The sequence below is a fragment of the Parambassis ranga genome, chromosome 13 (genome assembly GCF_900634625.1).
Source record: "Parambassis ranga chromosome 13, fParRan2.1, whole genome shotgun sequence".
NCBI lineage: Eukaryota > Metazoa > Chordata > Actinopteri > Ambassidae > Parambassis > Parambassis ranga.
Window position 1 is genome coordinate 10,131,011 of NC_041033.1, and position 26,309 is coordinate 10,157,319.

A 26,309-nucleotide genomic window follows, 5' to 3' on the forward strand; every position below is an offset into this window, starting at 1 on the left:
TAGACCAGTGGAGGGAATGACAGTGATGCCTGACATGATTATCTAGCTCTTCTCCCTACAGAAAGGGGAGGAGTTATACAGTCTGATGGCCACTGGCAGGAAGGACCTCCTGTGGCGTTCTGTGCTGCTCCTCGGTAGTCTCAGTCTACCACTGAATGTGCTCCTGTAGGACAGCAGTGTGTCATGCAGGGGGTGAGACGTGTTGTTACGAATACTGAGGAGTTTCCTCAGTATCCTCCTCTCCGTCACCTCCACCACAGTCTCCAGCTCCACTCCCAGTACCGAGCCAGCCTTCCTAATGAGCTTGTTGAGTCTGTTGGTGTCAGCCATCTTCATCCTGCTGCCCCAGCACACTACAGTGTAGAAGATGACACTGGAGACCACCGAGTGGTAAAACATCTGCAGCATGGTCTGGCAGACGTTAAAGGACCTGAGTCTCCTTAGGAGATACAGGCGACTCTGTCCCTTCTTGTATATTGCCTCTGCGTTTGTGGACCAGTCTAGTTTGTGGTCAATGTGGACACCCAGGTTGTAGTTGTCGAAGATGTCCACGTTGGTACCTTTCATGCTTAGTTGATGATGATTAGTTCCAGCTCACTGAAAAAACAGACCATGATCCATTTAAAATCCTGCAAACTTTGCAAAGACAATTAACATGCAAATGAACACACGCTTGCAACAGTATATCATTTAGATTGAATTTTATTTATCTACTATGATGAAGGAAACGGAATCCTTTGAAGGAAACCAGTACCTGATTCTGCGACTGAGACGTTTACACCTCTCCTGCAGCAGCGCCACCTTGCTCTCTAGTTGTTCCTTTTCCTCCTTGGCTCTTCTGCTCTCTTCCCTGGCTTTGTCTCTCTCCTCCCTCAGCCTTTGTGCCTCCTCCTTGGCCTCACTCATCTCTTCCGTAGCTCTGTGGATGAGTTCTCGGGCTTGAGCTTTCTCCACCCTCATCCTCTCCAGCTCCTCCTTCAGCTGGTCTCTCTCCTGGATCAGCAGAGGTAAGGCCTGAACATACAGGATGGTAAATTACAGTTTTACAGATGGTAAAGCTGGTACAAATATTCTATCCATGAGGAGAAAATCAGACTTTGGACCTCTATCTGACTCTCCACTTCTTCCTCCTCCTCTTCAGATCTGCTTCCTGATAGATGGCAAAAATGATTAGCTAATGTGGCTTACTTTAGTCTTATTAATACAAACAGTTTGGGAAAGGAACCTTAGTCTGCAGCATGATCTCCTGGCTCTTCAGTTCCTTAGATCTCAGCTCCAACTGATCTGCCAGATCTTGAAGCTCTGACTCCTACAGAAAAAAAAGAATAACCTCTCTGTTTTAGCGTCATGTTGTTCCAGGAGTGCACATACTAAAAGAGCCAAGTTTTTTTAACTGATGCTAATCTAAACCATCAACTTCCATCATATCTATAAAGCAGACAAAGATGCATAGCTAGCAGGCATATATGTGCCTGGCTGTCTCACCTTCCGTGAGTGTGTCAGCTGGGTCTTTTTTATCTGGGCGTCAAGCCGCAAGTGGAGTTTCTCCAGTTGGACAGCATGTGAGGCTTGAAGACGATCTCTGTCCTCCTGCAGAGTGGACAGCAAACGCTCCCTCTGAGCAGTCTCCTGGAACAGACAAAAAGTCTTATACTGCAACTGCCAAGATTGTGAACTACAATGTTGAAACATTAGTTTAAACTTCAGTTGAATCATCATACTGCATATAAAGGTACAAGTTGCATAGAATATATCTGATATACTCTCTGACCTCATCGAGGTATTTCTCTCTGATGCTGTTCATCTCCCTCCTGTGGTCGTCCCTCAGCTGCTCCAGCTTCCTCTCGTGATCCCGCTGCACTTCCTCTCTTACCTCCTGAAGTACATCTCCCAGCTAGGCAGCGGTAGTGACGGTCAGTTTACAACAATACAAAAGTTAGAACAAATCAAAAAGAGGTCAAATTAATGATGTCATTCTTTTCTTGTGAGTGTGTGACTGTGAGTGTCCTAAGCTCTCTGTGGTACTCTGCTAATTGCTGTTCAGGTCGTGGACTCATCATCAGATCCCTCATTCTCTCTGTGTTTCTGACCTCTTGTTTAATAGAGTCCAGTTTCTCTCCTCTCTCTCTCTGGAGTTTTCTCCTCTCAGCCTGCAGCTCCTCTTCTGACTCCACCTTCAGATGCTCAAGCTCCTGCCTCCTCTGCACCTCCAGTCTTTCACGTGCCGCAGCTTGTTCTTCCCCCAGAGTGATTTTTAATTCCTTTAACAGACCTCACTTTCCTCCCTGAGGACACAGTCATCAGTGACAATGGTGATTACATTTATGTTCAAGTCCTATGAGGGCTTCAGTGTGTTAATAGCCACCATATTATAAAAAAAGAACTAAGCATGTCTGACCTGAGTTTGTGTTGCTGTTTCTCTCTCTCCCTCTTAACAGTCTCTCTGAGCTCCTTCAGCATTCCATCAGACTCTTCATTCAGCCTGGCTTCCTCCTCTCTTCTCTTAGACAGAAGATGCTGCTGGAGAGTCCTGGGAAGATGCACAGTATGAAGTGTGTGTGTGTTTGTGTGTGTGTTAAACCAAATGACTACAGTATACTCTCTATCATTACCTCAGTCTTTTTTCACTCTCCTCCTTCAGTTTCTTCTCCTCCTCCTCCTCTTTCTTCCTCAGCTCCTCCTGGAGGAGACACAGCCTCTTCTCTTTTTCCTCCAAGATATGCTCCCTCTTGTCCTCTATCTTTCGCTCAATCTTTCTGGTCACCTTCTGCTCCTCTTCCTCCTCCCTCTCTTTCAGAATTCTCTCCTCCCTTTCAACCCTTTTCGTTTCCTCCTCCTCCTCCCTCAGTGCCTTCCACTGTGGACAGACGACAACTCACTGTCAGCACGTGTACTAAAACACAACTGCAGGCTGGTAGTACACAGAGTCACAGTGATGTGTGTTTTTGTTGTGTGTGTGTGTCATAAAATAAGAAAATCCTTGTTAACATTGATGCCTGTGGCCATTAATTGATCTGCAGTCAGCATTCTGTGGCTCGTAGTGTCAGATCAGTGCTGGCTAATAGCTTCCAAAACGCAGTCTTAATTGCGTCAAATCAGATTTCATTTCAAGCATGTCACACAGTTTGAGCCCCGGGCTTATGGCCCCCACCTTCACCTATTTGGCCACAGATGCGAAACTCCCTCCGTATCGTCACTTTAGGCACTTTTGGTGGCAGTTGATTTGGAACAGAGCTCGGAGCAGCATCCGAAGTTTCTCTCCCAGCGAACTTTGACTTTGCCTTGGAGCTCATCATATTTCTCCCTCATCTCAGAGAGGCGGAAACATTCCGGCCGGTCCAAAGGATCACCTGTAGCGCCCTTTCCTCCCATAAATGACAACAGCTCTTTATTAAACTGCGCAGCCTCTTCTGGCAAGTTACTTTGCTCAACACCATCCAGTGTGTGCTCGATCACTTTCATCAGCCTCCGCCGGCTCCTTGACTCATCCTCCTCCGTGATTTCACAGCATTTCAGAAAATTACAGACATCCACAAGTTCTTCCCACTTTAACTGACAGAGTGTAGTGGTAACTTGGTCTCTTAAGGCTTCTAACTCCATTGTTAGTACAATCCGTTTTTTTTCATCTTGTCTAGGTTCGTTGTTGGAGAGAAGTCTCTCTTCCACGGCTGACAACGGCTACCGTTGGCCGCTAACGGCACTGACAAAAGTCCGCTACTTACGATAAAACTTCTCTCCTGGCTGGCTCAGGTTGGATGAGTACTTGAGATAAAAGAATACATGCTGGTGTCTTTCTTGCGCATCTCCAACCACCTCTTGTTGCTGTCAATTAATCCCTGCAGCCTCTGGCCATCCATGGCCACTGATTTCTGTGTGGGTCACAGGCCACGGCTATGTTCACTAGGACACAAGCACAGTTTTGGGAGTGCAGTGAGTACATTAAGAGTATAGTGTGTAATCACTTCTAACCGAATGATTGACTGTGTGTTGTCGTACCTAACAGGAGTGTATGATGAGTAGGCCGGGGTGCTCCTTGTGCTTGAATGCACTGGGGCAACAGGTGCTCCTGGAGAACAGAACTACAGGTCAACAACAACAGATTAAACCCCAGTAATGGTGCTTTACTATTACACTGACATACCAGGGAAAATCTGGCTCCATCGGCTATTAATGAGGTCCTCAGTTCGCTGCTGATGGGGGTACTGAACAGAGGATTAGCTGTAGAGCTGCTCTGAGGTGCCCAGGCCCACGTAGGTTCTAAGAGTCTCACAGGAGGAGGTGGAGTTAAGAGGTTGGGATCAAGGTTGTGCATTTGGGGAATGACTGATGCAGAGGTGGAGGTGTTGGGAAATGGGTAGGAGTGAGGATGTGACAGAGGCACAGGGATAGCCGAGTAGGCTGTGGTGCTGTGCCTCTGGGCCAGTGAACCCAGTGCACCGAGAACTGTGTTGAGCTGGCCCGAGATCTGCTGCAAGGACTCCTGGATTTTGGCTAGAACAGTAGGTCTCTTCCTGATGAAAGACGGAAAAAAGCAGGTAGAGAGCTGCACAGTGGGTTTAAAGGCAGTTGAGCTACTTTCAAAGTCTTACTGCCTGATGCTGCAATTTGCATCAATAACTATACTCTCTGAATTCAGAAAAAAGGATTTACCATCATTTACCACCATTGCAAAATGTCTTTTTAATTACACTTTGATCAGAAGTTTCCCAAGCATCACCATGTTTTAAGATTTCCTAAGTATCAAAAGTAATCCAGTGATGGGTGGTTGAATTATAAACATGAGCTGCTAGTAGCTAATTCAGCAGACCTTGATGGTCCAAGATAATGGGGATTATAGTTTCAATAGCATAGTAATCCATTAAATTATTCTCTCGATACTAAACTTGTTTCATTCCTTATTCAGTTAAGTGTAACATAAAGGGGTCGCATTTAAACAGATATAGGAGCATCTGATTCTGTATTACCTGCACCATCCGGTGGATCCACCGGGCTGCTCAGGTCTGACTCAGTCACATCAAAGGTCACCTTCCTGCCTCCAGCCAACTGAGACAAATCCTCAAAGTGCGGCTGAAGAACGAAAGAGCCAAGACTCTTGTTAATGACTTTCGAATAAGAATGGCACCAAACTTTATACAGAGTATACAGCAGACTAGAGATACAATCTGATGTTTTCTCCTGACCTCCTCAGCTCAGCTCTCCAACTGCTGAAGCTGCTCCTCTTTCCTCCGCAGCAGAGTGTTTCCTCTCTGAACTGTGCGCTGAAGCTCTGCAACATTCCTGGTGCACATACTACAAGAGCCAAGTTTTATTAACTGATGCTAATCTAAACCATCAACTTCCATCATATCTATAAAGCAGACAAAGATGCATAGCTAGCAGACATATCTGTGCCTGGCTGTCTCACCTTCCGTGAGTGTGTCAGCTGGGTCTTTTTTATCTGGGCGTCAAGCCGCAAACGGAGTTTCTCCAGTTGGACAGTATGTGAGGCTTGAAGACGATCTCTGTCCTCCTGCAGAGTGGACAGCAAACACTCCCTCTGAGCAGTCTCCTGGAACACAGACAAAAAAGTCATATACTGCAACTGCCAAGATTGTGAACTACAATGTTGAAACATTAGTTTAAACTTCAGTTGAATCATCATACTGCATATAAAGGTACAAGTTGCATAGAATATATCTGATATACTCTCTGACCTCATCAAGGTATTTAAAATTAAACAAACTTGTCGTTGGCTGTCTGCTTTATGGTTACAATATTTGTTCTGTTGTAAAAATGGCTTCCCTATATAAGTCTGATTTATCAGCAAATAAAGAGGATTTTTTAAATTTATGAACAAGACCCTTTTCCTCTTTTTGCCCTAAAATCAAGCACATCACACACATTACAGTCTGTTTTCACTGTCTGTGGACGAGTTGTGTCGTAGTTGTATGTGAGCAGAGTGTGCATACATAGTTGTCCGCTGTCGACCACTCGGGGTACAGCTGGGCATGGAGCCACCGCTCTGCCTCGGCCTCCTGGTAATATTTGGCCTGCTCCTTTGACAGTGCCTTCCACTGTGGACAGACGACAACTCACTGTCAGCACGTGTACTAAAACACAACTGTAGGCCGGTAGTACACAGAGTCATAGTCGAGTAGGCTGTGGTGCTCTGCCTCTGGGCCAGTGAACCCAGTGAAGCCAGTGCACCGAGATCTGCTGCAAGGACTCCTGGACTTTGGCTGGAACAGTAGGGAGACCTCCTGATGAAAGAGGGAAAAAAGCAGGTAGAGAGCTGCACAGTGGGTTTAAAGGCAGTTGAGCTACTTTCAAAGTCTTACTGCCTGATGCTGCAATTTGCATCAATAACTATACTCTCTGAATTCAGAAAAAAGGATTTACCATCTCAAAATGACAAAAAACTTTTACAAAATGTCTTTTTAATTACACTTTGATCAGTTCCTTATTCAGTTAAGTGTAACATAAAGGGGTCACATTTAAACAGATATAGGAGCATCTGATTCTGTATTACCTGCACCATCCGGTGGATCCACCGGGTTGCTCAGGTCTGACTCAGTCACATCAAAGGTCGCCTTCCTGTTTCCAGCCAACCGAGACAAATCCTCAAAGTGTGGCTGAAGAACGAAAGAGCCAAGACTCTTGTTAATGACTTTCGAATAAGAATGGCACCAAACTTTATACAGAGTATACAGCAGACTAGAGATACAATCTGATGTTTCCTCCTGACCTCCTCAGCTCTAGAGCTCTCCAACTGCTGAAGCTGCTCCTCTTTCCTCCGCAGCAGAGTGTTTCCTGTCTGAACTGTGCGCTGAAGCGCTGCAACATTCATGGCTTCCTGCAAGAAAAACAAAACAAACAAACCCTTGTTTAAAAGCAACCCAACCTTACCAAGCTTCAGCTTGAGTCCCACAGGAGGTGGGTCACAGTCCTCCCTACCTGCTGCAGGTTTGTTATCATTCCCTCAGTCACTCCTCCTTGATGACTGGGGACCTGAGTGGAGCTGGTCTGGGCTGCCTGCAGAGCTGTCTGTCTCTCCATCAGACGGCTGCTCTCCCTCTCCAGGAAGAGTTTGGTCTTGTGGATGGAGGCGCTGTGTGAAGAGAGGTACCGCCCGAAGCTGAGTGCAGAGCTGAGGGAACAGAAATTATAGTTAGTGACAGACAGTAGAACAATGGAGAGTGCTCAATGTTAAAAGTAAACATCTAGTGGTAATAATTCACTGACCTAGAATTAATTACCTAGAAATTATTGCTGTGCCACTAATCAGTCCATGTCAAGTACTAAACAAACAACACTCAAAGTACTAAATAAATAACCAACAGTGTGCATGTATGGCCAGGAACTGTTATGTTGTGTTTGTGTCTCCTTACTCGTCCATGCTGCTGTGGCTGTCGGGTGCAGGGGAGAGAGGCGGGTCGTCCAGGCCTTCTACAGTCAGCCATGCGTCTCTCTCGTCACTGGAGGGCGCAGTCACCTTCTCTGCCTTCTTCTTGTTCTGCTCTGATCTCAGGGAGTTGTTCACTCCTGCACTTAGTTCCAGCTCACTGAAAAAACAGACCATGATCCATTTAAAATCCTGCAAACTTTGCAAAGACAATTAACATGCAAATGAACACAAGCTTGCAACAGTATATCATTTAGATTGAATTTTATTTATCTACTATGATGAAGGAAACGGAATCCTTTGAAGGAAACCAGTACCCGATTCTGCGACTGAGACGGTCACACCTCTCCTGCAGCAGCGCCACCTTGCTCTCTAGTCCTTCCTTTTCCTCCTTGGCTCTTCTGCTCTCTTCCCTGGCTTTGTCTCTCTCCTCCCTCAGCCTTTGTGCCTCCTCCTTGGCCTCACTCCTCTCTTCCCTAGCTCTGTGGGTGAGTTCTCGGGCTTGAGCTTTCTCCACCCTCATCCTCTCCAGCTCCTCCTTCAGCTGGTCTCTCTCCTGGATCAGCAGAGGTAAGGCCTGAACAGGATGGTAAATTACAGTTTTACAGATGGTAAAGCTGGTACAAATATTCTATCCATGAGGAGAAAATCAGACTTTGGACCTCTATCTGACTCTCCACTTCTCCACTTTTGTCCGAGCTTCTTCCTCCTCCTCTTCAGATCTGCTTCCTGATAGATGGCAAAAATGATTAGCTAATGTGGCTTACTTTAGTCTTATTAATACAAACAGTATGGCAAAGGAACCTTAGTCTGCAGCATGATCTCCTGGCTCTTCAGTTCCTTAGAGCTCAGCTCCAACTGATCTGCCAGATCTTGAAGCTCTGACTCCTACATAAAAAAAGAATAACCTCTCTGTTTTAGCATCATGTGGTTCCAGGAGTGCACATACTACAAGAGCCAAGTTTTATTAACTGATGCTAATCTAAACCATCAACTTCCATCATATCTATAAAGCAGACAAAGATGCATAGCTAGCAGGCATATATGTGCCTGGCTGTCTCACCTTCCGTGAGTGTGTCAGCTGGGTCTTTTTTATCTGGGCGTCAAGACCCTTTTCCTCTTTTTGCCCTAAAATCAAGCACATCACACACATTACAGTCTGTTTTCACTGTCTGTGGACGAGTTGTGTCGTAGTTGTATGTGAGCAGAGTGTGCATACATCGTTGTCCGCTGTCGACCACTCGGGGTACAGCTGGGCATGGAGCCGCCGCTCTGCCTCGGCCTCCTGGTAATATTTGGCCTGCTCTTTTGACAGTGCCTTCCACTGTGGACAGACGACAACTCACTGTCAGCACGTGTACTAAAACACAACTGCAGGCCGGTAGTACACAGAGTCACAGTGATGTGTGTTTTTGTTGTGTGTGTGTGTGTGTGTGTGTCATAAAATAAGAAAATCCTTGTTAACATTGATGCCTGTGGCCATTGAACTGCAGTCAGCATTCTGTGGCTCGTAGTGTCAGATCAGTGCTGGCTAATAGCTTCCAAAACGCAGTCTTAATTGCGTCAAATCAGATTTCATTTCAAGCATGTCACACAGTTTGAGCCCCGGGCTTATGGCCCCCACCTTCACCTATTTGGCCACAGATGCAAAACTCCCTCCGTATCGTCACTTCAGGCACTTTTGGTGGCAGTTGATTTGGAACAGAGCTCGGAGCAGCATCCGTAATCTTAAGTTTCTCTCCCAGCGAACTTTGACTTCGCCTTGGAGCTCATCATATTTCTCCCTCATCTCAGAGAGGCGGAAACATTCCGGCCGGTCCAAAGGATCACCTGTAGCGCCCTTTCCTCCCATAAATGACAACAGCTCTTTATTAAACTGCGCAGCCTCTTCTGGCAAGTTACTTTGCTCAACACCATCCAGTGTGCGCTCGATCACTTTCATCAGCCTCCGCCGGCTCCTTGACTCATCCTCCTCTGTGATTTCACAGCATTTCAGAAAATTACAGACATCCACAAGTTCTTCCCACTTTAACTGACAGAGTGTAGTGGTAACTTGGTCTCTTAAGGCTTCTAACTCCATTGTTAGTACAATCCGTTTTTTTTCATCTTGTCTAGGTTCGTTGTTGGAGAGAAGTCTCTCTTCCACGGCTGACAACGGCTACCGTTGGCCGCTAACGGCACTGACAAAAGTCCGCTACTTACGATAAAACTTCTCTCCTGGCTGGCTCGCCAAAATATGTTGCAGCTTTAGATCAAGAATGACCACTGAGCTGTCCTCGTATAGGAAACCAAGGTTTTATTCTACCTTCTCAGTCAATTAGTCAATCAGGGGTGCTTGTAAACTGCACAACCTCAAACTTAACAACAACACACAAATCATTAGATCCCTCACATAATAGATAACCTGAAGTAGTAAACAGGTAACCGGGAAATAATATAAAAATAGACAACAGATAAATGACAAAGAACCAAATGTACCAAATGACAGGTTGGATGAGTACTTGAGATAAAAGGATACATGCTGGTGTCTTTCTTGCGCATCTCCAACCACCTCTTGTTGCTGTCAATTAATCCCTGCAGCCTCTGGCCATCCATGGCCACTGGTTTCTGTGTGGACCGCAGGCCACGGCTATGTTCACTAGGACACAAGCACAGTTTTGGGAGTGCAGTGAGTACATTAAGAGTATACTGTGTAATCAGTTCTAACCGAATGATTGACTGTGTGTTGTCGTACCTAACAGGAGTGTATGATGAGTAGGCCGGGGTGCTCCTTGTGCTTGAATGCACTGGGGCAACAGGTGCTCCTGGAGAACAGAACTACAGGTCAACAACAACACATTAAACCCCAGTAATGGTGCTTTACTATTACACTGACATACCAGGGAAAATCTGGCTCCATCGGCTATTAATGAGGTCCTCAGTTCGCTGCTGATGGGGGTACTGAACAGAGGATTAGCTGTAGAGCTGCTTTGAGGTGCCCAGGCCTCACAGGAGGAGGTGGAGTTAACAGGTTGGGATCAAGGTGTTGGGAGCTGGGTAGGAGTGAGGATGTGACAGAGGCACGGGGATAGCCGAGTAGGCTGTGGTGCTCTGCCTCTGGGCCAGTGAACCCAGTGAACCCAGTGCACCGAGAACTGTGTTGAGCTGCCCCAAGATCTGCTGCAAGGACTCCTGGATTTTGGCTGGAACAGTAGGGTGACCTCCTGATGAAAGAGGGAAAAAAGCAGGTAGAGAGCTGCACAGTGGGTTTAAAGGCAGTTAAGCTACTTTCAAAGTCTTACTGCCTGATGCTGCAATTTGCATCAATAACTATACTCTCTGAATTCAGAAAAAAGGATTTACCATCTCAAAATGACAAAAAACTTTACAAAATGTCTTTTTAATTACACTTTGATCAGAAGTTTCCCAAGCATCACCATGTTTTAAGATTTCCTAAGTATCAAAAGTAATCCAGTGATGGGTGGTTGAATTATAAACATGAGCTGCTAGTAGCTAATTCAGCAGACCTTGATGGTCCAAAATAATGGGGATTATAGTTTCAATAGCATAGCAATCCATTAAATTATTCTCTCGATACTATCCATCCATCCATCCATTTTCAACCGCTTATCCGGGGCCGGGTCGCGGGGGCAGCAGTCTAAGCTGGGACACCCAGACTTCCCTCTCACCAGACACTTCCTCCAGCTCCTCTGGGGGAATCCCGAGGCGTTCCCAGGCCAGCCGAGAGACATAGTCTCTCCACCGCGTCCTGGGTCTTCCCCGGGGCCTCCTCCCAGTGGGACATGCCCGGAACACCTGCCCAGGGAGGCGTCCAGGAGGCATCCGAACCAGATGCCCGAGCCACTTCAGCTGGCTCCTCTCGATGTGGAGGAGCAGCGGCTCTAATCCGAGCTCCTCTCGGGTGAATGAGCTTCTCACCCTATCTCTAAGGGAGCGCCCAGCCACCCTTCGAAGGAAACTCATTTCGGCCGCCTGTATTCGCAATCTCATTCTTTCGGTCACTGCCCAAAGCTCATGACCATAGGTGAGGGTAGGAACGTAGATTGACCGGTAAATCGAGAGCTTCGCCTTCCGGCTCAGCTCTTTCTTCACCACAACTGACAGGTACAGCGACCGCATTACTGCGGAAGCTGCACCGATCCGTCTGTCAATCTCCCGCTCCATTTTTCCCTCACTCGTGAACGAGACCCCGAGATACAGACTTGGAGGTGCTGATTCTCATCCCAGCCGCTTCACACTCAGCTGCAAACCGTCCCAGTGCACACTGGAGGTCCCGGCTCGATGAAGCCAACAGGACAACATCATCTGCAAAAAGCAGAGATGAAATCCTATGGTTCCCGAACCAGATCCCCTCCAGTCCCTCGCTGCGCCTATAAATTCTGTCCATAAAAATTATGAACAGAACTGGTGACAAAGGGCAGCCCTGCCGGAGTCCAACATGCACTGGGAACAGGTCTGACTTACTGCCGGCAATGCGAACCAAACTCCTGCTCCGGCCATACAGGGACCTAACAGCCCTCAGCAGAGGGCCACGGACCCCATACTCCCAGAGCACCTCCCACAAGATGCCGCAAGGGACATGGTCGAACGCCTTCTCCAAGTCCACAAAACACATGTGGACTGGTTGGGCGAACTCCCATGAACCCTCCAGCACACTGCGGAGGGTATAGAGCTGGTCCAGCATTCCGTGGCCAGGACGAAAACCACATTGCTCTTCCTGAATCCGAGGTTCGACTATAGGCCTAATTCTCCTCTCCAGTACCCTGGCATAGACTTTCCCAGGGAGGCTGAGGAGTGTGATCCCCCTGTAGTTGGAGCACACCCTCCGGTCCCCCTTTTTAAAAAGAGGGACCACCACCCCGGTCTGCCAGTCCAGCGGCACTGCCCCCCATTGCCACGCTATGTTGCAGAGGCGTGTCAACCAAGACAGCCCCACAACATCCAGAGACTTAAGGTACCCAGGGCGAATCTTATCCACCCCCGGTGCCTTGCCGCCGGGGAGCTTTTTGACTACCTCGGCAACTTCAGCACAGGTGATGAACGAGTCCACCACTGAGTCATCAGCCTCCGTTTCCATAATGGAAGGCGTTTTGGTGGGATTGAGGAGACCCTCAAAGTACTCTTTCCACCATCCAACCACCCCCTCAGTCAAGGTCAACAGCTCCCCACCTCCACTGAATACAGTGTTGGCAGAGTACTGCTTCCCCCTCCTGAGGCGCCGGAGGTTTGCCAGAATCTCTTTGAGGCTGACCGATAGTCCTCCTCCATGGCCTTCCCGAACTCCTCCCAGGCCCGAGTTTTTGCCTCTACAACTGCCCTCGCTGCAGCACGCTTGGCCTGCCGATACCTATCAGCTGCTTCAGGAGTCCCACAAGCCAACCAGGCCCGATAGGACTCCTTCTTCAGCTTGACGGCATCCCTGACCTCCGGTGTCCACCACCGTGTCCGGGGATTGCCGCCACGACAGGCACCAGAGTCTTTGCGGCCGCAGCTTCGGACGGCTGCATCGACAATGGAGGTGGAAAACATGGTCCACTCCGACTCAATGTCTCCAGCCTCCCTCGGAATCTGGGTGAAGCTCTCCCGGAGGTGGGAGTTGAAGATCTCCCTAGCGGAGGGTTCGGCCAAACGCTCCCAACAGACCCGCACAGTACTTTTGGGCCTGCCGGGCCTGTCCAGCCTCTTCCCCCGCCAACGGATCCAACTCACCACCAGGTAGTGATCAGTTGACAGCTCAGCCCCTCTCTTCACCCGAGTGTCCAAAACACAAGGTCGAAGGTCAGATGACACAATTACAAAATCGATCATTGACCTCCGGCCTAGGGTGTCCTGGTGCCAGGTGCACCGATGGACAACCTTGTGCTGGAACATGGTGGTGTCTCGATACTAAACTTATTTTATTCCTTATTCATTTAAGTGTAACATAAAAGGGTCACATTTAAACAGATATAGGAGCATCTGATTCTGTATTACCTGCACCATCCTGTGGATCCACCGGGCGCTGCTCAGGTCTGACTCAGTCAAATCAAAGGTCACCTTCCTGTCTCCAGCCAACCGAGACAAATCCTCAAAGTGCGGCTGAAGAACGAAAGAGCCAAGACTCTTGTTAATGACTTTCGAATAAGAACCAAACTTTATACAGAGTATACAGCAGACTAGAGATACAATCTGATGTTTTCTCCTGACCTCCTCAGCTCAAGAGCTCTCCAACTGCTGAAGCTGCTCTTCTTTCCTCCGCAGCAGAGTGTTTCCTCTGACAGGATTCATGTCTGTAAAAACATGCACACACACAACATATAAACAGCCCACAAACCTTAAATTCAACATACATTGTTGACTTGTGGGCCACATTGTAATGCGCACAACATAAAATAAGTTAATTTGGACATTTTACATTGTTATTCATCATCAGCAATAAGTAAACATCAATTACTTATTATTAATTTCTCGATGATGGCAGCAAGAGGACAAAACTTGTCCGCATCACTTTGATGTTGATCCAGCTATTCATTGGCACATTAGTGTCCATACAGGAGGAGGAAGGGGCTACTGCCCTTCCCTGACTGGCTAATTGGCTACCAGAGGCAAAGATGCACTCGTCGACAGCCGGAGGAACAGGCTACTGGCTGTGCTTATTAAAACATGGAGTAGATGCAAATGGAGACAAGGGCGATAAGGCAGGGAGGAACAGTTGAGCTCCTCACAGAAGATTGATGATAAATCTACAAGACGAAGATCTTGTCTCTGGACGGTGTCAAGGTCATTGTCCATGGTCAGGAGGACCTGAGGGAAGAGCAGGAAAGTCGTTAGCGTGCAATTTGCAAACTCCACATTCCAAAAGCAACAAAAATGTTTTAAGTATGTTGCTGTGTAGATAAACACACAACACATATATCCTCATCATACCAGGAAAGATCCAAACATGGCAATGGAGGAGAGGAAGTGCCAAATGTCATGGTCGTCAAAGAAAGACAACAGGATGCAGTCCCTGTTGCGTTCACACAACTCTGCAGGAGTTTTCTGCCAGGAGAAAGAAATAAAAACATTCAGTGCATATTATATTAATAAGTACCTCCACAAACCAGAATCGGGTGTGTGTACGTGTTACTGACCTGCCAGGTGCTGAGTCCCTGGAAAAAGAAATACAGTGCAAAGCCCCACACCACAGCAGTGAAGAGAATGCATACCAATGGCAGACACTTAATTCTCTCCCCGCTCCGCAGCTAAAAATGCTAAAAACAGACAATAAACTTACAATGTACACAACATTCCTGCTCTTCTCTAAATCTACACGTTACTCGCACACCTTCATGATGATGTAAAAGGCAAAGTAGAGCAGCAGGTTGCAGATGGCAATGGCCAACAGGTAGGAGGCAAAGTCATTAGGCCATAAGCAGCCCTGCAGACATGTAAACAAACATGTCATCCGTCACGACTGCATTCCTCATGAGTGTCATTATTAAGTAGCACAGTGTTTACTTACAGAGACCAGTTGACTATGTTAACCATCACAAGCAGAACCATGCGGTCCTTACAGACATAACAGGGAAAGGATTGCTTTGAAGCGTTTGATATGGATTTTGCTGCCTTTGTCACAACAACTCGTCAAGACAATGATGCAGAATGTAATCCCATTACTCACAATGTACAAATAGCGGCTGGAAATATACTTTTGTGGGGTTTATTTTGATATTTACCATGAAATAAGGCACTCGCTGCTATCTTTCCCATAGAAGTAAACGGCAGCACGGAATCGGGGGGGCTCATGAAAGCCTCATACGGCTCAGCCAATCAGAGCCGCGGCTTCATCGTCAACAGGAAACGGCGAAAGCGTCCTTGGAGATGTTGTTAGTGGTCTAACTTTCGCATCTTTCTCCACCCTGCGAACACAATGTTTCTGTTGAAGACATGACCGCTGACAGTTTTTGCCACACATGCTAATAAGAAAAACATTTAAATCGTGCAAGGTAAGTCGTTAGTCACGATTAAGATATTCTTCAACTATTTAGCTCGCTGTGCTAACGTCAGGCTAGCTGGTGAAGTTAGCCGAGGGACTAAAGTTAAATTAATTAGCTTAGCTCACTTGTTTTCTTCTTGTGTTTCTTCTGTTTTTAATATGATTTCACGACCATATTTATCGTTTACCAAGATGTTCGTGTGGAATAGCGATGCACACCCTCACGAGGGTTTAAGAACCTCCGCTCTAATTGTATATCAAAGATGCAAGAAGTTAGCTTGTTTGTTAATCTCATTATCTGAGCCTAATATGAGAGCAAATCCCCACGTTTCCCCTTCTAAAGCACAGCACAGAGCTAAAATATCTCTTATTCCATATGTGTGTACAATATCCAGCTACAACACAGTTGTCACCCTGTTTTGCATCACGATTTGTCTCCGCAGTAACCATGACTGCAGCTGCTCTCATAGGAGACCAGCTGATCCTTGAGGAGTACATTGATGAGGACTATATACCCTCTGAACAAGGTACTAAAGCAGTGATGTGAATCTAGATTAGCTCGAAATGTAGACGTGGATAGATGTACTGAGCAGTGTGTTAAATGATACTGGGTGTATCTTCTCACATAACGTTTTCAAAATGTACTCCCTTTGTGATCAGAAATCCTTGAGTATGCAAGAGAGATTGGCATTGATCCTGACAAGGAGCCGGAGCTACTATGGCTGGCCAAGGAGGGCATTGTTGCCCCGTTGACTCCAGAGTCGAGGCATTGGTAAGTAAAGGGGAGGGAGGCTGGGGAGCTATTTTAATTTCAGCTATGCTGACCCAGCAATCTAGTGAGTGAGTGTCCTTCATAGTAATCAGTTGTTAGGGTCTGTTTTTGACAACTGAGGTTGAGAGACGTCAGCTGCAGAGCAATTGTTAGAGTGATTGACTAACCTGAAAGCACACAGTAATGTTAGGCATTTTATCACTAAAGGAATAGTCATCAGTTAAGATAAAATATAAAATTTGACACACTGTCACTGTGTACATAAACAGCTATTACTTATTTAGGATCCTGAATGTTGACTGTTATATGGAATTATGTAGTTTATTTGGTTCAGTTCTCTGATTAAGGCGCCAACCTTTGCTGATATCCCTATCCTTCCTGTCTCTGCACCTTCGGTCTCTTTCCTCATAGCCAGGATTCCTCATGGCCAGTCCACCTGGGATCACCCCTGTGACGAGTACTACCGCCGTTTGGTGACAAAGGAGCGTGAACGCGCCCAGCTCACAGCTAATGCAGGGGGCACAGGGGCAAAGAAGGAGAAGAAAAAGAAAAGGAGAAGAAGGAGAAAAAAGAAAAGAAGAAAAAGGAGCCACTCAAGACTCCTGGAGTGAGTAGTTTTACATTTCTTGTTGTATTTCATGCTTTTTGCTGGCCATTTGACATGTATTGACTATTCAGAATAGTGACAGTTTTTATAGTAGTACCTATGGATACACACAAAAGGATGTGTGATTTATGCTCACAGAGAGAAATGTAAATATTTGTTCTTTGTTTTTGTTTCAGCAGTTTAAGATTTCTTTCATTTATATGTTGGGAATATGTATTCCTGCTTCCTGTACAGTTAAAGGCAAGGTTCTACAAGTTAAATGTCATGGGCAAGTCTTTTATGCATTTGGATATGTCGGTTTCCACTGACTGTAAACAGGATGACTTTGAGAAGGTACCTGTCTTGGGCGTGCATGTACAGAAGTAGAATTACAGTTAAACTAGATGTAAGTACTTACCTCACTTACTGTGTTTTTCCTCCTAGGCGCTGAGTACATCTTTGGGACCTTTATGGTCGCTTCCCGTCCTGCCTCCTGTGAGAAGTCTGGACACTGCTGGCCAAGGCTCTCTTTCTGGATCTGCCTGTGCTTTCCGGGGATCCCTTGGCAGCTCTGGGGGCCTGGAACCCCTCAAGACACCCCTTCCTGTAAGATCTGTTTGGTATATAAAGGAGCATATCATGTGCCTCTCAGTTTTTATCCTCTCCCAACCCATACCATATGCCATATACCATGTATGTACCATATCATTTTCTTTTTTTGTCAGGGTCCTCAAAGCAGCGGAGCATCTAGTGTTTTAGGCAGCCGGCATGATGAGAAGGTGTCGCTTACTTTACCTGGATTTGATGAGGATGATGATGAAATTGATGAATACAAAATCTCAGATAATGAGGTAAGTGTATCTTTCTACGGCTCTTAGAAATACACTCCATGCCCTTATGAATCCAGAGTGTTTCATTTTCAGCCAAGTCCTCGTAGTTCTGACAGGCCACTGAAGAATCTCCATCTAGATCTGGATCTTGGAGGAGGCCTGCAATATGAGGTATGAAGTGGTTCTCTCACAGATATATTGTGATGTATTTCAGTTTGATGATTCCTTTATTATTAAGCGCACCATGAACGTATGAATATGTTGACAGTTTATCTGGTCCAGAGGAAAATTTTCATCTTGTGTGAATGTTTACTTCAGGACAGTGAAGCCAGTGACGCAGCTCCAGCTGAGGAGAGAACAGAGCCAGAGTTGCAGGACTTGGCCCTATCTGGAGACCACAGCCCTGATCCACCATCCCAACAGGTAAAAACACACAGACCCACACACTCACAAATTCATTTACTAGTAGTAGTAGAGTAGTTGGATGAATTATCTTTAGTTACTACTTTCTGTAGTAGATTTACATGTGTTTCAAAGTTGGTGGTAAGTCAGTCAGTGTATCATTGCTGTAATGCTCTTGTTGTTGTCTCATGTAACTGTGACCTCAACCATCTGTTACTCCTTCTCTTGTGTGTCTTTAAACCCCTCACCTTTTGCAATATGACCCATATTTGTTCTTTCAGCTGCTGTGCTGCTGGGATCTGTCCTATGGGCACGGCTGTTACTGTGTCTTCCTGTTTGTCCTTCTATCTTCCTACTGTCACTGTTACTGTTTTGCTGTCTGAATCTAAATAACTGGAGCATGTGTCAGCAGTAGTGTTTGTATTATATTCACTTATTTATTATCATCATTCATAGTGCTTCTCCCACCATCGCCATATAACAGTCATTCCAAATCCATGAATCATGTAACTCCTTCATATAACTATATATTACTTTTGGTTTTACAAACAGAGAAAGTTTTCAGCAGTATTAATGTCAGCACTTAAATGTGCCCTTGTGTGTGTGTGTACCCGTGTTTTAGTGTAAAAGAGATCCACAGTGGTATTTTATTTGAGCGTACGTCTTGGTGATCTAACATGAGTAATATTGTCAAATGCATGATCTACTGGTTTGCATGCATCCTCCATCTTTCAGCAGGGGTCACAATCTTTTTGTCTGCCTCCTTTCCTCACCTGCCCTCCTCCATCCCTTCTCTCCCCTGTGTCTCTGCACGCCTTTCTTTGTGCCTCTGTTTGGGATCGATGGACTGTTCTTCCTATTACCTTCCACCAAGGACTCTTTGAAGGGCCTCTGGCCAGGCGGGCCGTGGAAGCCATGTCATGACAAGAGTGCAGGTGCTACCATCGAGGAGGTGCCAGAGGAGATCAGTGAGGGGGAAGACAGAGAGGAGAGAGGAGAGATGGAGGATGGTCAAAAAGTGAAGGGAGAGGATGAAAAAGAAGGAGAAACAGAAGAGGAAAGAGGGGAGGTGACAGGAGGCGAAGGGAATGAGCAGGGGGATGGAGAGGAACCAGATGAGAAAGATACAAAGTGTCAAGAGAAGGAAGGAGAGGCGGAAGATCAGGGAGGAAGAGAAGAGAGTGAGAAGGAGGAGGAGGAGGGAGTGAGTGATGAGGTAGAAGAGGAATGCTCTGAAGATAACAGTGAAAAAAAAGATGAAGGGGGAGGAGAGTCAGAAAACATAAACCACTACAATAGACAGGAGAGTAATGAACAAGAGGAAAATAACAGTGAAGAACAATTAGAGAGATGTGCTGAGGATAATGAACCCATAGATGGAGAGGAGACTTTGAAGAGTGATGATGCTAGGGAGAGTGTTATTGATGAGAAAGAGGAGGAGCTAAAAGTTGAAGAAGATGAATTTGAGGAAGTTAGTGACGAAGTTGTAGAAAAGTGCTTCCAAAGTGAGCAAGATAATGAAAGTGAGGATGACAAAGACAAAGATGAGCTTGAGGAAAGCATAAATAATGGAGAGCAAAACAGGAGTGAGAAAGAGGAGGTGGAAACAAGTAACAAAGAAAGGCAAGAGGAGCACGAGGAGAATGAGAGCGAAGAGGCTTTGGAGAGATGCTCCCTAAGCCAGAGGAAACTGACAGAGAGTGATGAGGATGTGTTAGAAAGATGTGTTCAGAGCGAGAGAGAGGAAACTGAGAGGGACGGAGCAGAGATAGAGGATGAGTCAGACGTTCAAAAGCCACAGAGAGAATTAGAGAGTGAGGATGAAGTCGTCGAGGTGTTTAAAGAGGAAGCGGCTCATGTTCAACCAGCAGAGCTAGGCCAGAAGATGCTTTACCAAGAAAGTCTTGCTGACGAGATGAAGATTGTGTCAAAAAAATCCCCCCTTCCTACAGAGGTAGGGCTCGGTGTTGACTTTGTGCGTGTTTGTCCCCCCTTTCCCCCGCATTCACTTTCCAACCCCAACCTTGATCCTGCCTGATTCTCTGCAAGCAGGTGCATGTAGCTCCCAGAATCCAACTCTGCCTGGGGGGCTGTCCTGCACACTGCCTTATAAATTATCCTAACCACATGAGCCCCTGAGGACTGGATTGAAAAGTTCTGATCCCTCTCCCGAAAGCAGATTTTAGTAATCTATCTGCCCATAGATTGGTGGTTGATTTTGGACCATACATTGTTCCCCCACCCCCCACCCCACCCCCAGAGACTGCTTGCTTGAGTTACAGATGTGTGATTGAGTTTGCAGTGGCCCTGTCTGTGTTGGGCTAACACTTACTGTGTTCATGTGTCTAGGCAGCATGCTTCAGTGTTGCTTGTGATCAGCTTGGCAGATGTACATGTAGATGGCCATTCAGAACTGTTACAATATCAGTGAGTGTGTTTGCATGGGTGTTATTGCAGGAGTCTGAGGCCAGTAAGAACATCGAGGACGCTTCATCCTCATTCAATGTCAAGGTACAGTTTTTTTGAACATGCACTTTAAGCACTAAACATTATTTACTTTAACTGTTGTCAACCTGCCTTATAATGTGTTGCTTTTGTATCTTCAAGCTGTCAGAGAAAGTTCTAGACATCAATGACCTCTCTGGTACTGTCAGTCCACTAGAGAGAGATGACAAAAACAAAACAACAGAAGAATCAGGCGACAGAGAGGAAGGACAGACAAAGAATACTGAGCCAAACACAAGGTTCCTACTTAAAACAGCTTCTAAGGTATTTTCCTTACCTTACAAATACTGGAACTTCTCTCCTGCTCTGTCCCTAGGCATACACAGGCAGACCCTCCAGTCCATAAAGTTGAGCGGCTTGTCCTTCATCAGTCCAGCCCTTCACCTTCACTCTCTAGCTCCTCCCTTTCAGAAGGCGGCATCAGCCACCATCAAAAAGCCCAAGGCCTTGGCATGTCTCTGGGGCTACCGAGGCCTGAAACCTCTAGAGGTCGACTGGTCCGGACTGAGAACACCCAACTCGGTGATGTTGATTTTCTATTAAAAACTAAAGAGAGCCTGCTGGGAGAAGAGCCCACCTGGAGTATCCAGAGAGAAAGGGAGAAGAAAGAGAGGGAGAGGAAAGCAGAGGAGGAGGAGGAGAAAAAGGAGAGGAAAAGGGTTGAAAGGGAGGAGAGAATTCTGAAGGAGAGGGAGGAGGAAGAGGAAAGGAAAAGGGTTGAAAGGGAGGAGAGAATTCTGAAGGAGAGGGAGGAGGAAGAGGAAAGGAAAAGGGTTGAAAGGGAGGAGAGAATTCTGAAGGAGAGGGAGGAGGAAGAGGAAAGGAAAAGGGTTGAAAGGGAGGAGAGAATTCTGAAGGAGAGGGAGGAGGAAGAGGAAAGGAAAAGGGTTGAAAGGGAGGAGAGAATTCTGAAGGAGAGGGAGGAGGAAGAGGAGCAGAAGGTGACCAGAAAGACTGAGCGAGAGATAGAGGAGAAGAGGGAGCATGTCTTGGAGGAAAAAGAGAAGAGGCTGCAACTCCTTCAGGAGGAGCTGAGGAAGAAAGAGGAGGAGGAGGAGAAGAAACTGAAGGAGGAGAGTGAAAAAAGACTGAGGTAATGATGGAGAGTATACTGTAGTCCTTATAGAGGTCATTTGGTTTAACACACTTACAAACACAACACACTTCATACTGTGCATCTTCCCAGGACTCTCCAGCAGCATCTTCTGTCTAAGAGAAGAGAGGAGGAAGCCAGGCTGAATGAAGAGTCTGATGGAATGCTGAAGGAGCTCAGAGAGACTGTTAAGAGGGAGAGAGAGAAACAGCAACACAAACTCAGGTCAGACTCTTTTTTATAATATGGTGGCTATTAACACACTGAAGCCCTCATAGGACTTGAACATAAATGTAATCACCATTGTTACTGATGACTGTGTCCTCAGGGAGGAAAGTGAGGTCATGTTAAAGGAGTTAAAAATGACTCTGGGGGAAGAACAAGCTGCGGCACGTGAAAGACTGGAGGTGCAGAGGAGGCAGGAGCTTGAGCATCTGAAGGTGGAGTCAGAAGAGGAGCTGCAGGCTGAGAGGAGAAAACTCCAGAGAGAGAGAAGAGAGAAACTGGACTCTATTAAACAAGAGGTCAGAACCACAGAGAGAATGAGGGATCTGATGATGAGTCCACGACCTGAACAGCAATTAGCAGAGTACCACAGAGTGGTTAGGACACTCACAAGAAAAGAATGACATCATTAATTTGACCTTTTTTTGATTTGTCCTAACTTTTTTATTGTTGTAAACTGACCGTCCCTACCGCTGCCTAGCTGGGAGATGTACTTCAGGAGATAAGAGAGGAAGTGCAGCGGGATCACGAGAGGAAGCTGGAGCAGCTGAGGGACGACCACAGGAGGGAGATGAACAGCATCAGAGAGAAATACCTCGATGAGGTCAGAGAGTGTATCAGATATATTCTATGCAACTTGTACCTTTATATGCAGTATGATGATTCAACTGAACTTTAAACTAATGTTTCAACATTGTAGTTCACAATCTTGGCAGTTGCAGTATATGACTTTTTGTCTGTGTTCCAGGAGACTGCTCAGAGGGAGCGTTTGCTGTCCACTCTGCAGGAGGACAGAGATCGTCTTCAAGCCTCACATACTGTCCAACTGGAGAAACTCCGTTTGCAGCTTGACGCCCAGATAAAAAAGACCCAGCTGACACACTCACGGAAGGTGAGACAGCCAGGCACATATATGCCTGCTAGCTATGCATCTTTGTCTGCTTTATAGATATGATGAAGTTGATGGTTTAGATTAGCATCAGTTAATAACACTTGGCTCTTTTAGTATGTGCACTCCTGGAACAACATGATGCTAAAACAGAGAGGTTATTCTTTTTTTCTGTAGGAGTCAGAGCTTCAAGATCTGGCAGATCAGTTGGAGCTGAGATCTAAGGAACTGAAGAGCCAGGAGATCATGCTGCAGACTAAGGTTCCTTTCCCAAACTGTTTGTATTAATAAGACTAAAGTAAGCCACATTAGCTAATCATTTTTGCCATCTATCAGGAAGCAGATCTGAAGAGGAGGAGGAAGAAGCTCGGACAAGAGGAGGAAGAAGTGGAGAGTCAGATAGAGGTCCAAAGTCTGATTTTCTCCTCATGGATAGAATATTTGTACCAGCTTTACCATCTGTAAAACTGTAATTTACCATCCTGTTCAGGCCTTACCTCTGCTGATCCAGGAGAGAGACCAGCTGAAGGAGGAGCTGGAGAGGATGAGGGTGGAGAAAGCTCAAGCCGGAGAACTCATCCACAGAGCTAGGGAAGAGAGGAGTGAGGCCAAGGAGGAGGCACAAAGGCTGAGGGAGGAGAGAGACAAAGCCAGGGAGAGAAGAGCCAAGGAGGAAAAGGAAGGACTAGAGAGCAAGGTGGCGCTGCTGCAGGAGAGGTGTGACCATCTCAGTCACAGAATCAGGTACTGGTTTCCTTCAAAGGATTCCGTTTCCTTCATCATAGTAGATAAATAAAATTCAATCTAAATGATATACTGTTGTAAGCTTGTGTTCATTTGCATGTTAATTGTCTTTGCAAAGTTTGCAGGATTTTAAATGGATCATGGTCTGTTTTTTCAGTGAGCTGGAACTAAGTGCAGGAGTGAACAACTCCCTGAGATCAGAGCAGAACAAGAAGAAGGCAGAGAAGGTGACTGCGCCCTCCAGTGACGAGAGAGACGCATGGCTGACTGTAGAAGGCCTGGACGACCCGCCTCTCTCCCCTGCACCCGACAGCCACAGCAGCATGGACGAGTAAGGAGACACAAACACAACATAACAGTTCCTGGCCATACATGCACACTGTTGGTTATTTATTTAGTACTTTGAGTGTGGTTTGTTTAGTACTTGACATGGACTGATTAGTGGCACAGCAATAATTTCTAGGTAATTAATTCTAGGTCAGTGAATTATTACCACTAGATGTTTACTTTTAACATTGAGCACGCTCCATTGTTCTACTGTATGTGTCACTAACTATAATTTCTGTTCCCTCAGCTCTGCACTCAGCTTCGGGCGGTACCTCTCTTCACACAGCGCCTCCATCCACAAGACCAAACTCTTCCTGGAGAGGGAGAGCAGCCGTCTGATGGAGAGACAGACAGCTCTGCAGGCAGCCCAGACCAGCTCCACTCAGGTCCCCAGTCATCAAGGAGGAGTGACTGAGGGAATGATAACAAACCTGCAGCAGGTAGGGAGGACTGAGACCCACCTCCTGTGGGACTCAAGCTGGAGCTTGGTGAGGTTGGGTTGATTTTAAACAAGTGTTTGTTTTGTTTTTCTTGCAGGAAGCCAGGAATGTTGCAGAGCTTCAGCGCACAGTTCAGAGAGGAAACACTCTGCTGCGGAGGAAAGAGGAGCAGCTTCAGCAGTTGGAGAGCTCTATAGCTGAGGAGGTCAGGAGAAAACATCAGATTGTATCTCTAGTCTGCTGTATACTCTGTATAAAGTTTGGTGCCATTCTTATTCGAAAGTCATTAACAAGAGTCTTGGCTGTTTCGTTCTTCAGCCGCACTTTGAGAATTTGTCTCGGCTGGCTGGAGGCAGGAAGGTGACCTTTGATGTGACTGAGTCAGACCTGAGCAGCACGGTGGATCCACCGGATGGTGCAGGTAATACAGAATCAGATGCTCCTATATCTGTTTAAATGTGACCCCTTTATGTTACACTTAAATGAATAAGGAATGAAACAAGTTTAGTATCGAGAGAATAATTTAATGGATTACTATGCTGTTGAAACTATAATCCCCATTATTTTGGACCATCAAGGTCTGCTGAATTAGCTACTAGCAGCTCATGCTTATAATTCAACCACCCATCACTGGATTACTTTTGATACTTAGGAAATCTTAAAACATGGTGATGCTTGGGAAACGTCTGATCAAAGTGTAATTAAAAAGACATTTTGTAAAGTTTTTTTGTCATTTTGAGAAGGTAAATCCTTTTTTCTGAATTCAGAGAGTATAGTTATTGATGCAAATTGCAGCATCAGGCAGTAAGACTTTGAAAGTAGCTCAACTGCCTTTAAACCCACTGTGCAGCTCTCTACCTGCTTTTTTCCCTCTTTCATCAGGAGGTCTCCCTACTGTTCCAGCCAAAGTCCAGGAGTTAGCAGAGTCCTTGCAGCAGATCTCGGGGCAGCTCAACACAGTCCTCGGTGCACTGGGTTCCCTGGGTTCACTGGCCCAGAGGCAGAGCACCACAGCCTACTCAGCTATCCCTGTGCCTCTGTCACATCATCACTCCTACCCAGCTCCCAACGCCTCCACCTCTGCATCAGTCATTCCCCAAATGCACAACCTTGATCCCAACCTCTTAACTCCACCTCCTCCCGTGAGACCTACGTGGGCCTGGGCACCTCAGAGCAGCTCTACAGCTAATCCTCTGTTCAGTGCCCCCATCAGCAGCGAACTGAGGACCTCTGAGGACCTCATTAATAGCCGATGGAGCCAGATTTTCCCTGGTATGTCAGTGTAATAGTAAAGCACCATTACTGGGGTTTAATCTCTTTCACTGTTGTTGACCTGTAGTTCTGTTCTCCAGGAGCACCTGTTGCCCCAGTGTATTCCAGCGCGAGGCGCACCCCGGCCTACTCATCATACACTCCTGTTAGGTACGACAACACACAGTCAATCATTCGGTTAGAACTGATTACACAGTATACTCTTAATGTACTCACTGCACTCCCAAAACTGTGCTTGTGTCCTAGTGAACATAGCCGTGGCCTGCGACCCACACAGACATCAGTGGCCATGGATGGCCAGAGGCTGCAGGGATTAATTGACAGCAACAAGAGGTGGTTGGAGATGCGCAAGAAAGACACCAGCATGTATCCTTTTATCTCAGGTACTCATCCAACCTGTCATTTAGTACATTTGGTTTCCCGGTTACCTGTTTACTACTTCAGGTTATCTATTACTTATTACCATATTAGCACATCGTCTTTAACTGCACCTTCCAGACCTCTGTTAACACGCTATCAGCCTCCCTCCAACAAGAAGAGCCTGGTCCAGCTGGGTCTTGATGATAACAACCAGATCAGAGTCTATCATTACTGAGGACACGACGCACAGTTCAGTCTCAGAGGACTTTGGAGCACTAATGACTGTGACAGATCAACATTGTGATGTTTACATTTCTTTTTTACAAACTGTCAGAGCAAAGGTTTTCAGGTATAGTCCCACCCCCTCTGCTGCAATTGGAGAGAAAAGATGACTGGAGAGGACGTTCAGGGAGGCACATGTCACAGAGGGCTGAGGACATACAGTCTCAATAAACAGAAATGCCAGCCAAGTCACATACAGGAGTTTGTGTACTCAATAACTGTAAGACAATCACAGCCAATTATT

General features: G+C 46.3%; 4 protein-coding genes and 2 long non-coding RNA genes across 8 annotated transcripts in view; 2 read left to right on the forward strand and 4 right to left on the reverse strand.

Moving 5' to 3' along the window:
• Nucleotides 1–461: 461 nt before the first annotated feature.
• Nucleotides 462–9,265, reverse strand: LOC114444733 (centrosomal protein of 164 kDa-like). Of its 3 annotated transcripts, none has more exons than XM_028419512.1 (23): nucleotides 9,012–9,265; nucleotides 8,601–8,705; nucleotides 8,445–8,509; nucleotides 8,186–8,269; nucleotides 8,044–8,110; nucleotides 7,699–7,958; nucleotides 7,368–7,541; nucleotides 6,934–7,114; nucleotides 6,725–6,832; nucleotides 6,509–6,611; nucleotides 6,214–6,239; nucleotides 4,142–4,486; nucleotides 3,997–4,066; nucleotides 3,158–3,900; nucleotides 2,613–2,857; nucleotides 2,399–2,530; nucleotides 2,091–2,285; nucleotides 1,772–1,894; nucleotides 1,486–1,629; nucleotides 1,226–1,309; nucleotides 1,104–1,150; nucleotides 755–1,014; nucleotides 462–597 (listed from the first exon to the last, which is right to left on the reverse strand). In XM_028419512.1, the coding sequence occupies exons 6-14, from the start codon at nucleotides 7,902–7,904 to the stop codon at nucleotides 3,830–3,832; spliced, it is 1,284 nt and encodes a 427-aa protein (XP_028275313.1). In that variant the 5' UTR covers nucleotides 7,905–7,958; nucleotides 8,044–8,110; nucleotides 8,186–8,269; nucleotides 8,445–8,509; nucleotides 8,601–8,705; nucleotides 9,012–9,265; the 3' UTR covers nucleotides 462–597; nucleotides 755–1,014; nucleotides 1,104–1,150; nucleotides 1,226–1,309; nucleotides 1,486–1,629; nucleotides 1,772–1,894; nucleotides 2,091–2,285; nucleotides 2,399–2,530; nucleotides 2,613–2,857; nucleotides 3,158–3,829. The 3 variants fall into 3 exon arrangements, with proteins under 3 accessions (XP_028275313.1, XP_028275314.1, XP_028275315.1); XM_028419513.1 differs by having other exon boundaries at nucleotides 4,142–4,465; nucleotides 6,193–6,239; XM_028419514.1 differs by lacking the exons at nucleotides 4,142–4,486; nucleotides 9,012–9,265 and having other exon boundaries at nucleotides 3,997–4,032; nucleotides 6,150–6,239.
• LOC114444752 (uncharacterized) lies at nucleotides 4,964–5,524 on the reverse strand. The gene is made up of 3 exons (XR_003671588.1): nucleotides 5,405–5,524; nucleotides 5,181–5,289; nucleotides 4,964–5,067 (listed from the first exon to the last, which is right to left on the reverse strand). It is a non-coding gene; the product is annotated as an uncharacterized LOC114444752 (long non-coding RNA).
• Nucleotides 9,266–9,786: 521 nt separating the features above from the next.
• Nucleotides 9,787–13,490, reverse strand: LOC114444750 (uncharacterized). Its single transcript, XR_003671586.1, has 4 exons — nucleotides 13,355–13,490; nucleotides 10,261–10,584; nucleotides 10,116–10,185; nucleotides 9,787–10,019 (listed from the first exon to the last, which is right to left on the reverse strand). It is a non-coding gene; the product is annotated as an uncharacterized LOC114444750 (long non-coding RNA).
• Nucleotides 13,491–13,928: 438 nt separating this feature from the next.
• Nucleotides 13,929–14,905, reverse strand: LOC114445098 (SID1 transmembrane family member 2-like). Its single transcript, XM_028420054.1, has 5 exons — nucleotides 14,888–14,905; nucleotides 14,688–14,780; nucleotides 14,494–14,604; nucleotides 14,288–14,401; nucleotides 13,929–14,164 (listed from the first exon to the last, which is right to left on the reverse strand). The coding sequence occupies exons 1-5, from the start codon at nucleotides 14,903–14,905 to the stop codon at nucleotides 13,949–13,951; spliced, it is 552 nt and encodes a 183-aa protein (XP_028275855.1). The 3' UTR covers nucleotides 13,929–13,948.
• A 715-nt stretch (nucleotides 14,906–15,620) lies between these two features.
• The window catches only part of LOC114444708 (centrosomal protein of 164 kDa-like), a 30,505-nt gene continuing 19,816 nt past the window's right edge, over nucleotides 15,621–26,309 (forward strand). Inside the window, exons 1-4 of the mRNA XM_028419454.1 lie at nucleotides 15,621–15,865; nucleotides 15,999–16,110; nucleotides 18,803–18,813; nucleotides 21,354–21,375. Of these exons, the coding sequence (XP_028275255.1) occupies nucleotides 16,057–16,110; nucleotides 18,803–18,813; nucleotides 21,354–21,375 (87 nt within the window). The 5' untranslated portion in view covers nucleotides 15,621–15,865; nucleotides 15,999–16,056. The remainder of the gene's footprint in view (nucleotides 15,866–15,998; nucleotides 16,111–18,802; nucleotides 18,814–21,353; nucleotides 21,376–26,309) is intronic.
• LOC114444723 (centrosomal protein of 164 kDa-like) lies at nucleotides 22,131–26,265 on the forward strand. The gene is made up of 13 exons (XM_028419499.1): nucleotides 22,131–22,355; nucleotides 22,500–22,643; nucleotides 22,818–22,901; nucleotides 22,977–23,045; nucleotides 23,131–23,384; nucleotides 23,542–23,715; nucleotides 23,971–24,151; nucleotides 24,249–24,356; nucleotides 24,470–24,572; nucleotides 25,034–25,423; nucleotides 25,504–25,573; nucleotides 25,670–25,789; nucleotides 25,922–26,265. Exons 1-13 carry the CDS (start codon nucleotides 22,323–22,325, stop codon nucleotides 26,016–26,018), a joined length of 1,827 nt encoding a protein of 608 aa, XP_028275300.1. The 5' UTR covers nucleotides 22,131–22,322; the 3' UTR covers nucleotides 26,019–26,265.

Coding starts and splice junctions, on each gene's coding strand:
- LOC114445098 (XM_028420054.1), bottom strand. Junction 14,402..14,493: donor AGGGACTCAGCACCTGGCAG/GTCAGTAACACG, acceptor TTCTCCTGGCAG/AAAACTCCTGCAGAGTTGTG. Junction 14,165..14,287: donor CCATGTTTGGATCTTTCCTG/GTATGATGAGGA, acceptor CTCTTCCCTCAG/GTCCTCCTGACCATGGACAA.
- LOC114444733 (XM_028419512.1), bottom strand. CDS start 7,904: ATGAGGGTGGAGAAAGCTCAAGCCCGAGAACTCACCCACAGAGCTAGG. Junction 4,067..4,141: donor ATGGAGCCAGATTTTCCCTG/GTATGTCAGTGT, acceptor TCTGTTCTCCAG/GAGCACCTGTTGCCCCAGTG. Junction 3,901..3,996: donor TCATCATACACTCCTGTTAG/GTACGACAACAC, acceptor CTTGTGTCCTAG/TGAACATAGCCGTGGCCTGT.
- LOC114444723 (XM_028419499.1), top strand. CDS start 22,323: ATGAACAGCATCAGAGAGAAATACCTCGATGAG. Junction 23,716..23,970: donor AGCCACAGCAGCATGGACGA/GTAAGGAGACAC, acceptor CTCTGCACTCAG/CTTCGGGCGGTACCTCTCTT. Junction 25,424..25,503: donor ATGGAGCCAGATTTTCCCTG/GTATGTCAGTGT, acceptor TCTGTTCTCCAG/GAGCACCTGTTGCCCCAGTG.